General features: G+C 42.6%; 1 protein-coding gene across 4 annotated transcripts in view; it reads left to right on the top strand.

Moving 5' to 3' along the window:
* The first annotated feature begins 1,992 nt into the window (after positions 1–1,992).
* The window catches only part of GOLM1 (golgi membrane protein 1), a 35,008-nt gene continuing 25,257 nt past the window's right edge, over positions 1,993–11,743 (top strand). For 2 of the 4 annotated variants that reach the window (XR_004550533.1, XM_034072655.1), the window contains exons 1-3: positions 2,345–2,428; positions 9,267–9,439; positions 10,604–10,783. Coding sequence is in view for 3 of the 4 variants with exons in the window: in XM_034072655.1 (XP_033928546.1) it covers positions 2,422–2,428; positions 9,267–9,439; positions 10,604–10,783 (360 nt within the window). In the remaining variant the exon portion in view is untranslated. Of the gene's footprint in view, positions 2,131–2,342; positions 2,429–9,266; positions 9,440–10,603; positions 10,784–11,743 lie in introns of those variants that run through there. The other 2 variants (XM_034072656.1, XM_034072657.1) reach the window with 2 other exon arrangements.

The following is an 11,743-nucleotide window of genomic DNA, read 5'->3' as shown; positions in this document are numbered from 1 at the left end:
TAGTTGAATTGTAATTCTAAACCTTGGATATACTGGGCTACTAAATAAGGATCCACTTTTCCTTAAAAACTGAAACAGAAGGAAAAAAAAGCTCTCGCTTGGGAAATCACACAACTGTCTAACCAGGGGTATGTGATCCAGCGTGGCTTTGAACTTGCAATAAAAATTTCTGTTTCTGAGCTAGACCAAGATTGTGAAATATGAATTCACTCCTTTAAAAAAGGTAACAAGGTTTTATTGAGGGACAAAGTCAATGAAGCAAAAGCGCTGGGCACATGACCGTAGCCAGAGGTGCAAATGATTAGTATTTGTTACAGGTTTATATACTTTCACAATTCCATTAGTCACATACATATTCATAATTCCTGCGTACAGGCAGGGAACATTATAACTAAGTCCAGTAATTTATTACCAAAGTCTCATCCTCTTGGCGTCTGCGCACTGCTCTTCAATGATTGTGGGCAAGGGTCTTGAGGATGAAGTAAGCAGTCTTCCTCATGTGAGTAGGGGTCTTCAAGATGAAATAAGCAGTCTTTCTCACAGTGTACTTTTCACCTTCGGCACAGTTGGATGCCCCAGTAATCACACAACTCGCTAAAACCAGCCATACCTGTAATTATTCTGATAACTAGCAGAGATTTAAAACAGTGTGACCTTCCTGCAAAATTTATAGCAGGACAGGAGTATCCCAAGCTAGCAGATGTTTGGGAGGCTCTGTCTCTAAGCTAACTGATAAGTAGAAGGATGGTGTGAAATAACTCACTAAATCTTGTTATCTCACCACAGACTTACAACACAAACATTGTTCTTTAAAACTAAAGATATTTTAGAGAACCAGTGTGAAACAATTAACTCACATTTAGTGGGGCCACTAAATTCCACAGGCTAACAACATAAACATTGTTCTCTTTCTACAACCGAAGTTAAGCTAAAAAGTACTATATATTTTATAGGCACTAGCTTTTTTTACACGAAGCATGCAAACCCCCCCCCCCCCCCTTTACCTTTACAGATTCTTCTACTGTACTACTTCATTTTGCTCATTTTGTGTCTTTATCGAGCTTTGTTTTTGTTACTATACACTTCTATAGTTATATCCACCTAGCCACACCTACAAATTGTGAAAGCCGATCCATTTATGTGTTTATCACAAAGATACTGTACATGGTATTAAAAAACACAAGCCAAATCAAACCAAACCTGTTATTTCCCATGAAAAAGCTAAAATCCAGGTCTTACACTGATCAATTTTTGAATGGTCTAGAAGGACTGAAATAAGGGCTCATTTCATAATCAGCACGATCTTCTGACATGGAAGATCATTTTTGTTAAGTTTGTGCTTTTTGTTGAGTTAGAAATTTCTTTTTTTTTTTGTTTGTTCTACCATGTCATTCCATCATGTCATTAAGGAAACTGATCTAGAAGCAGTAACTTCTCCCATAGATTAATAAATTCTCCTGCATCTTTCTTAGCCTACAACTGCTATTGTTCCTTTCCTACAACCCTTTTGGGTTTTTTTGGCTTTGACGTTTTGAGCAAAGAAAATGCACACTTCATCAATTTGGCTGTCAAAAGTAAGCACTAAAACAACCTTCCTGAGCCTTATTTCACTCGTCCCCGATTTCGGACAATCAGCTTTCCCCACACGTCACTTTCCAGAAACCCAAACGCCTGTGATGGGGACTGGGAATTCGGACCCCAGCTAAAGCGCTGGCCAAGGGCTGGCCTGAGCTACCCGCACCGGAATCGCGGGCTGGCGGGAGGACCGCACACGCCGCCGTTGTCCCGCACCTCACCGCACGGCCCTGCCGCTGCCCCGACCCCGCGGCGCCGGGCGGGTGTCCCTGGGCGGCAGACGCCGGTGGCACGGAGCCCTGCCTGGCCTGGGGTGCCTCGGACAGGGGGAGGTGGCGGGTCGGGGCGGGGCTGGGCAAGGGCTGCCCGGGAGCTCCCGCTGCCAGTGCTGCCGGCAGGCTTCCTCTTCGCCCCACACTTCCTGCCAGCGCTGCCCTGCTGTGCCGAGCCGTGCTCTCCCCTCACTGCCCTCTCTCGCAGCGGGCGCCGGGGGCTGCGGGGGGCGCACCACCGGCCGCCGCCTTCCTGCTCGACGCGGCGGCTCGGGAAGTTGAGGTGAGCGGCCGCGGTCCCCGCCGTTGCCTGTTGGGCTGGGCTGGGCTGGGGGCTGCTGCGGCCGGGCCTGCCTGAAGTATCGTTCCCCGCACGGCGGCCTGTGCCGCGGCTGGGGCAGACGGCCGGCGGGGTCGGGCGGCGAGGCGTGAGGGACCCCGGGCCGCGGCCTGCCCCCGTCCTTTGGCTGGCTCGGCCGGCGCCAGCAGCAGCGGCTGGGGTGTGCGAGGCGGGCGGCGAGATGCGGCCAGGGCGGGCTCCGTCCCGCGGGAGCTCGCCACTCGCCATAGATGGATGCCAGGTTCGTATGGGCTTAGCTTCCGAGTATACCTGGCACTAACGGCGCTGTATTGTACTTTGTCTCTCTTTGTTCAGTCAGTCTTCTCTTTTTGGGTCTTTAGCACAGAGAGAAGCGTGTTTAGCCCTAAACAATTCTGGTAGATATAAATGTAGACAGACCTCCACAGTGGAAGCAGAAGCAATGATGATGTTAGAAATCAGAAAGGGCCATAACAAGGCAAGGCGTGAGAGAATCTCCTCTAGGCTCTACGGTAAAGGTGGGACCAGACGGTCTTTCCGGGTGCCTTCCCACCAGGGCTCTGACCTGAAAGTGTTCGCCCTCTTCTACCTCTTTCTTCTGAGCTAGCCTTGCTTAAGCGTCTCCCTGCTTTTCCTCCCTAGTAGACAGAGCTCCGGAGTTCTCGCTCCCGCTGGGGTGGCTGGTGGCCGTTCACAAGTTCGTGCCTCCAGAGCCCTTCCCAGTTAGGCTTGGCAAAGTGTTCCACCCACCTCCTCAGAAATCTTCATTCAGCTGCTGGTTAGGCGGTGAACAATGCGTTTGTTTCAGGCACCCTGGAGGTTAACCTCACTTTGCGTTGTTGGATTCCCATGTCACCTTCCAGATGTAACTGGTCATGTTTGTAATTAACCTGGCCCCTGTGTTGACTCCTTTAAGATGGTGCCTCATGTTACGTCTTGACAGAACTTTGCTCATGAAGAGCTATTTGCAATCTTTATTTTTTACTTTTCTAGGAGGAGGTTTGCGTGTTTTACAGTGAAACCATACATGTAATGTTACCGAGGTGGGGGGACAGGGGCATAGTGTTTTTCTCACCACATACTTTGACATACTGTACTCCATTTCCTAGTGTTGGTGGGTTTTTTAAGATCAAGAGGGTGGCCTATTAATGGTGATCCTAACAAGTTAGTTCATGTTCTATGGGAAAAATACTGGCAACAGAATATTTTCCTTGAAATAAATGAATGCTTAGATGAAATGATGAGATCATTCTGGTATATGTGTGACTTTGGTTTCATGCACAGTATTTTCAGGTGATTATAGTATTGTCAACAAGTACACCTAGACAGCATGTCTGGAAACTTCAGATATCGGTATTTTAGAAGATTTTCTCCAGTTAACTCTGGTTGCCTAACTTTCTTCATCAGAATCAATGCCTGCTTTAAATCTCTAGCTACACACCTCTTTGGGCTATCTCTTTAATCAGATAAAGAGCAGGACATCCTGGGTGTTGGTTATAGCTTCTTGTAATGTAGTCATTTGAAAGATGAGATACTTCCTGAGCTGAAAAATAATTAGTGGACAAGTGGTAACAGTCATCCTCCCCCTGAAAAGGTAATGCTTCTTCAGTATCTTCATACTCTTCTGCTCTGTTACTTCTAGTTTAAAATGCATTAGAAAAGGAAGACCTTTTCTGAACTGAGTGTCTAATGATGGTTGTTCCTGAGAAGGGTGAGAGTGCATCTGCTCGATGTGTTGTGCTGAAAATGCTTCTCCCCTTCCTGTGAAAAGTAACTTGGTAATTTGGGCAAATAGTGACTCAATGATATCCTGTGGCATCTGTGTTCGATTTCTTTTTTTCTGGGGGTGGTTGCTGCTTTGAAGTGAGCCAGTCATTCAAAGTACAGAAGTTTGAAAAGTGGCTGGAGCTGAGTGTTCCAGGAAGTTTTGTCGATTTGTTTGGTTTTAGTTTTGTGTTTTTTGGTTTGTTTGGTGGTTGGTTGTTCTTTTTTAATTTGTTTGGTTGGTTGAGCCTGCAGTTTGTGGATTTCTGTGCATGGTATTTAGAAAGTCTGTGGTCAGCAGGCTTGAGTTCATTATACAAACTTTAAATCTCCATTAGAAGAGCATTTGTTTGACTTTTTCTGACTTACTAACTCAAAAACCCCACCCCAAACAGTGTTGCTGCAGAGGATGATGAGGAACCTGCTGTGTTTTGTGGCAGTGTATTATACCATGTTTCTGACCTCTGTAAAGCTGTAAGGGCACCCTTGAAAGCTGAAGGTTGCTGTGAGACTGTGAATGGTGATACTTTGGGTAATATCCAACTGTGAGACCCAACAACTGGATTTCTGTTTCAAGGATGACCACTACTGCATGTTAACCGACAATATGTTAACTGACAATAAAAGGTTTTGACTTAATTTTGTCACTTCTCCATTTCAATCCACGCCCAAAATATCACCTTGTTTTGAAGACTGGGTGCACAAGTATTTGCTCTGTGTCTGATTCACTTTCTTCAGAATTACATTTTTAAAAGCTTTGATTAATTATTTTTTAAATAAAATCCAATTTCTGGTATCTTTTAGTCTGATTTAGTCATTTCTGGGTGTAACTAGCAAACTGTTGTAAGTGGAAGAGGTTTTTATTAGCTTGCTTGGAAAAGCTAGTATACTTTTATTCAAACAGTCAGACATAGGAATTTTCACTGAAACATAGAATAGTTTGGGTCAGAGAACACCTTACAGATCATCTAGTTCCAACCCTCTATGCCATGGGACAGGTGATTTCCTCCAGAACCTTGTTGAAAAATTTGAGATGAATTTGCAAATGGTGGGAATAGCCCTATGATCTGTCTTACAGGGGCCCCTGGACGAGAGATTTCCTCAGCCTGGACAGAGAGAGTGATTGCCTGTTGACAGGTCTGGTTGGATGGGATTGTGGATCCTCTTAGTACTGTCTGGTACCCCTCGGTTCTTTATTTTTTCACTCCCTTTTGCCTCAGGTTGTGTCCCTTTCCGAAGGGGTTTTACTAAGAAACAGCCGTTAATCCGAGGTGCAGACCTCCAAGGAAGATGTGCCTTCACTTTTCAGTGGCTGCTCCATCTGTACATGGCCTTCATGTGCTTCTCTGGCTTATGCAAGCTAGGTGGTGAAGGGGACAGTGAGTAGGCAGCTATACAGGCTGGGATTAAGGGACACCTTTTGCTTCCCACTCTGTCTACATGCTGCTTTGATGGATTTTTTCCTGTTCTGCTTATTCCTGCCTGGCAGGTGTTGTGCAAATACACAGAGCAGAGGGACTTGGTTTTCCTTCTGGAAGTCTGAAATGCACAAATTGTTTTGCTCTGTCTTTGCCTTGAATGTCTTAGTCTTCAGACTTTGTCAGCGTGGTTGTTAGTTATCTGTAGTGGAAGATCACTGAATATTGGCTATCTTACTTTAGGTGAGTACAATAAAAGAAGGAATTGATCAGACAGACTGATAGTGTATTAATATGGGAAATAAAAGTGTGCTGTATGGCAGTTTGCTTGAACATTTTGAAGGCTAAAGCATCTCACACTTGATGTAGCATTGCTAAGCTTGCAAAACAGAAGAATGCAATCTGCTGTTCAAAAATCTGGAATTTTATGCTTTACCAAATGTAGAGCATTATGCACATGATACAGCATCTCCTTTTCGCATCTGTAGTAAACATTCATGAATGATATATTCCTTCATGTTGAGTAAAATAATTGTCTTACCCATAAAATCATAAATGTATTTTATTTTCAATTCAGATAACTGTGCCAAACCAGATGTTTCCTGGAAAACAGCATGTGCAAATAATTTCCAAGTAAATGTGCTTACTGAGCTGATTTGCTTATCTGTCCTTCAAAATGCGTAGAACCATAGAACAGAATCATAGAATAGTTAGGGTTGGAAAGGACCTTAAGATCATCTCGTTCCAACCCCGCTGGCATGGGCAGGGACACCTCACACTAAACCATATCACCCAAGGCTCCAACCAACCTGGCTTTGAGCACTGCCAGGGATGGAGCATTCACAACTTCCCTGGGCAACCTGTTCCAGTGCCTCACCACTCTTACAGTAAAGAACTTCCTCCTAAATTCTAATTCCTAAATTCTGACTTCCTAAATTCGTAATCTAACCTGAACTTCCCCTGTTTAAGTTTGAACCCATTCCCCCTTGTCCTATCACTACAGGCCCTAATGAAGAGTCCCTCCCCAGCATTCTTATAAGACCCCTTCATGTACTAGAAGGCTGCTATGATGTCTCCACGCAGCCTTCTCTTGTCCAGGCTGCTCGAGGATACGTGTGTGTGTATCCATGATAGAGTTAAAAAGTTTTAATTTTTAAACTGATGAGAAAGGGAATATCAATTTTGCAACAGAGGTAGTGTTCTGGGTCTGCTGTGTTTGGATAGAAGATCTTCCTTTGGGTTTCATCTCTTTCCCCTGCATGTTGCCTTTCCTTCTGTTGAGTATAAAAATATATTCCCAATGAACATAAATTACTTAAGGGCAAACAACACTGGATTTTCTAGAGAGAGCAATGTATTGCAGTCAAACATTCCACTGGGAAATCAGTGCTTTCTTGCCTGCTTGTTTCTAATAGCTGAAAACAGTGGAAGAATTCCTGAGACTGCTGGATTTGCGTACTCAGTAGGTATATCAGCATTCCTTTAACATGGTTTTGCGCTTGTGCTTTAACCTATGTGTTGAACTAATTGTTCTTCCTTTGAACAATATGGTTTGCTTTCAGCTCTGAAAATTGAGCTAAATAGCTAGTCCCATACATTTACCAGTAGTTAAATTCCAGTGCAAGTTATTACTGCTGATAACATAGATGACTTTCTCTGTTTCTGACCACTAGGAGGAAAATGCCAATTACTTTATTCAAGTAACACTTGGAATGACTCACTGTATCTTGCAGTGCTATGTTTAGTATTTTTCTGTGTTTTCAAGTGTATCAGCTAATATTCTTACAATGAAGAACAGGATACAAATGACTTCATGGCAGGTTCCAATACACATTATTTGAAATGTAGTATTTATTCCGGTAAACAAAAGTAAACTAATTATCTTGTTTATAGCTCATGTGGCAGTGCTGATCTTCTGCATTTTCCACCTCTCATTTTTGCCACTCTGGAGATCTGTGGTTCTTGGTTCTCAGGGGACCTGTGTAAGGCGAGGCAACTCTGTACTGCTCAGGCTCTTCTCTTAGGAAGGCACAGCAGAATAGTCTCTGCAAGATGCATGTATTTCTGCAATTCCTAGCTTTGTATTGGAAATTTGTGCATATCTCTGTGTGTTTTAGTCTACTGTATCTTGATTTTTTTTTTTTTACAACAAAAGTGCATGGTCCCTCGTCATGCGTTTGCTTTTTCTATTGGCCTTACTTCAGCTGGCCCCATGGGTGTCTGCTGGAGCTCTACTGCATGTGTCAGTTTGCTCAAGTAGCTGAGGTTTCCTTAGGCAAGAATCTCAAGTGTTGGACCTGTGCAGTCATGCACACTTCTTTTGGTTTGCTTTGGGGTTTTCTGTGGATTTGATGTTTGTGTTGTTTCATTGTTTTTTGGGTTTGGTTTTTTTTGTGTACGTGTGTGTGTACATGTACACAAAGAGGCAGCATTTTCAAGAATCCATGTTTTACTTTTAGGGTCCATATGTACCCCATTCCCAAATACAAACAAATTCACAAACTTTTCAGATGACCACATAGATTTGATATTTTCACCAGTCTGACAGCATTGCACACTCCCTGCTGAGAAAAGAACATGGGTTATATTTTAAACTGAATGCAAAGGGGATTTTGTGGAGGGTAAATGTGCAGACTTAGGTACAGGTGAGCTGTTAAAAGACTAAAGTACTGGACATAAGTAGAATCAGCATTTCTGGTATCTGCTAACTTCTGACATCACCTTCTTCCCTAGTGATTACAGTCTATGTGCACGTGTAAACCCTTTGAGGGTTGCTATGATGTATTAATTTTTAAGTATATGACAACCTCTGAATTGCATCTGTAAGGAAAAAGTCAGTTTATTTAAAAGAATGTACCTTGAGAGGCTGTACAAGATATTAGTAGTAAATGTACCTATTTCAGATTTAGTTAATGCCTTTTGACGCATCTGTCTGTGCTTGCCATCTGATTCATCTTCTGTGCTCATCTTTGTGGGCTTTTGTCTGCAGGAGTACAAAAAGAAAAAACATTGATCTCAGTGTACAAGAGAGCAATCTATTACGAACTGTGCTCAAGGTTCCCAGTGGAGTTTGAGGATTCATTGAGCTACCTGCTATTACACTCATTAAGAGCAGATTTTATCATGTCACAGGATGAACATAGCCTATTTCAAACAGAATTGTAACTGCCCTTTGCTCACACTTTTATATTAAGATGGGCTGTTTTGCAGAGGCAACCCAAGTGTCATAGCAACCAGTAGTACCCTTGGTACTGCTCATTCGTTAAAGCAAGGTTATTTGTTTTTTTGTTAGGATCAGAGACAGCAGCTGAGGATCAAAACCAGCATCATTTAATGTAATTTACCATTGTATTAATGGAGTGTATGCTAATTCTTTTTTTTTCTTTTTTTTTTTATTTATTTAGATTATCCTTAAAGTAATTTGGTTCAATATAATTTTATTTATTTATAAACCTGCAAGCAAAAGTTAAAATAATATTGTCAGAGGGAATAAGTTGAAATTGCCTGAGTTTCAGGAGCAAAGTGCAAATTGCTCCTGAAACAGTGAGACTAGGCTTATTTTCTGACTAAAAGAGATAACAAGGAATTTATCCTCTATCTGTAGACCAGTGTTATCTGACCAAGTTTGTGTGTAATGTATGATAAAAGCATGACTGGTTTGTTCTGTTTATTGCAGATTTTCATTATACTGCTAGGAATATTCAAGGCTTCACCCTCAAAGTCCATGTGAAGCTTTATGTACAAGGTGATGGCAACAAGATGGCCTTTCTTGGTCTTTCAGATGGAAGTATCTAGACAGTGTGCCTTCCTGCCTGGATGTAGTTCCTTTAGGAAAGAGCAATTTTGTTACTGCTTCATTGCATGTATAAAGTAGCTGTAGTGGAATATGTAATCTAATGTGCCTGTTTTAATTTGCAGGTTTCCACGCTGTTGTAGTTCTTTGGGTCTGTGTTTTTCCTGAAATGGTAGGACTAGGAAACAGCTGCCGAGGGATGAAGTCTCCACCCCTGCTTGTGGCTGCGCTTGTGGCTTGCATCATTGTTTTGGGCTTCAATTACTGGGTTGCAAGTTCTCGCAGCATGGATCTGCAGGTAACTCGCTTGTTGCTCTGCATGTTGTCCTGTACTTGTGTGGTTAAAAATGTAATCCAGAAGAAGGATGATTCTCCTTCATGTGGTGGGCAAGGAGCTTCAGCGTGTTGTAGGAATTCTCATAAATACTACAGTTGCTTATCAGTAGTGGGAGATAGGGCAGTGAGAGAGGAATTCTGATTTTTAGGTGAGGGAAACCCCAAACTTGAAAGCATGCATGTATGGTACTTGTTACTTATGCTCACACAAAGCATTCAGCTATCTTTCTAACTCTCCATTCCTAGAATCATAGAATAGTTTGGGCTGGAAGGGACCTTCAAAGGCCATGTGGTCCAGCCCTCCTACAATGAGCAGGCACATCTTCAACTAGATCAGGTTGCCCAGAACCATATCCAGCCTGGCCTTGAATGTCTTCAGGGATGACATGTCCACCATCTCTCTGGGCAACTTGTGCCAGTGTTTTACCACCCTTGTTGTAACGAATATTTTCCTCACACCCAGCCTGAAACTCACCTCTTTTAGTTTAAAAACATCACCCCTCAACCCTCAACCATCACCCTGCTGCTAATGGTCTTTTCCCATCTTATAGGCCCCTTTTAAGCACTGAAAGGTCGCAGGAAGGCCTCCCTGGAGTCTTCTCCTGGCTGAAAAACCCAGCTCTCCTTTGCTTGTTGCTGCACTTCGCCCAATCAAGAAGAAGCGTGATCTTCTAATAAATGAGTCCTTCTCATATGTATCTCTGTGTAACAGCTATATGTCAGTTGTTTGTGAAAGTTAGGTAGTGTTGTCTTCCTCCTGGTTTTTCCTCAGTCTTCTGGGAAAATGTACTGATTTGAGAGATGAATTTTCCCTCTAAGTTAGTTTAAGATCAACACTGGAAAGTGCAGTGATGTCAGAATTGTTTGGATTAAATTCTTTTATCTTTAACTGAAATTTTTATAGTCTCTGCAGAATATACTGTACTGTTAATTTATTTAAACTGGGGAGAGTGTGTCTATGTGTATGGCAGGTGCCCCTGGCTAACACAACACTTTGATGACATTAGAATTGTTAGTTCAGTGAAATCTGATATTCTTTGTATTGGAGAAAAATCTATTGAGAATGGTCATTTTTAATTGGAGAACAGTAATTTATATTTTCTTGGGCTAATTTGCTCTTTTTTAGGGTCGGATCATGGATCTGGAAGGCAAAGTCCGCCGTGCGGCAGCCGAGAGGGGTGCCGTGGAACTCAAGAAGAATGAATTCCAAGGGGAGCTAGAGAAGCAGCGGCAGCAGATCGACAAAATCCAGTCCTTGCACAGCTTTCAGATGGAAAATGCCAACAAGCTACACCAAGAAGAGAAGGTAGGGCCCAGAGGTGTTTATACCTGGTCACAGTTTTCTGTGAGACTGTGGTTTACCAATACACTCTCTGCAACAGAGTAAGGTTGTTAAAATGTTCCAGCTGATGGGCACATGGTCTGTGTTGGTGTGGCAAAACATTTAATTTATGTATCATTGTCTGATATTGCACGTTGAATGCACATTATAGCTTTCATTGTATAACACATGAAATATTAGAAGTTACAAGTAGCAACACTGGAATAAAACCTCTCCCCCAGTTCATGTGCTGGTGAAACTCACCATCTGTTTTGGCATCTTTTTACATTCCAATTCTGTCCTACAAGGAGTAAAAGCACATTCATGAGTTAAGCAGAACAAAGAAGCAAACAAAAAATAAGGAGAGGGCAAACAAAACTAAGTATTTGCTGAATTTTTGCTTAATTTACTCTACAGTCTCTTTTACAACGGAAATATGGTTTAAGTTTTGTTTTTATAAGCAGATTTTCCTTTAGTCAAATGTGTTAGATGTCAGCTAACTGGACATGCTGGCCACAGAGTTCGCAACATAGGGTGGATGTTGAGAGCTGCTGACAGGTACTCACCCAGGCATTTTAAGGAAGCTTGGTGGATGAAATGTTTCTGCCAGACTATGGTGTGCTACCTTTCTCCTTCAAATTACTGTGGTACTAGACAAATGTAGCTGACACCATATTTGGTTTTGAGTCAAGAAGGCATGTAGGAGCTGTCATACATTAAACCTGCCATCTGTGCCAGGTAAAAGAGTTGGGAAGTATTTTCTAAAACAGAAACTGCTGTTGGATGTGAGGGTGGATGTGGTAGTCTAGGAAAGAGTCAGACTGATTCTTGGAAAAGCTGATGTTGCTTCTGAAGTCTCCTGGAGTTTCCTTTTGAAAGAGTCGGTGACAGGGATGAGGGAGATTAATGAATGCATTCACACCTGGAAGTGCAAAAGGAAACACA

Source organism: Melopsittacus undulatus, chromosome Z, assembly GCF_012275295.1.
Source record: "Melopsittacus undulatus isolate bMelUnd1 chromosome Z, bMelUnd1.mat.Z, whole genome shotgun sequence".
Taxonomy (NCBI): Eukaryota; Metazoa; Chordata; class Aves; order Psittaciformes; family Psittaculidae; genus Melopsittacus; species Melopsittacus undulatus.
This window is presented reverse-complemented; position numbering and strand designations above follow the sequence as displayed.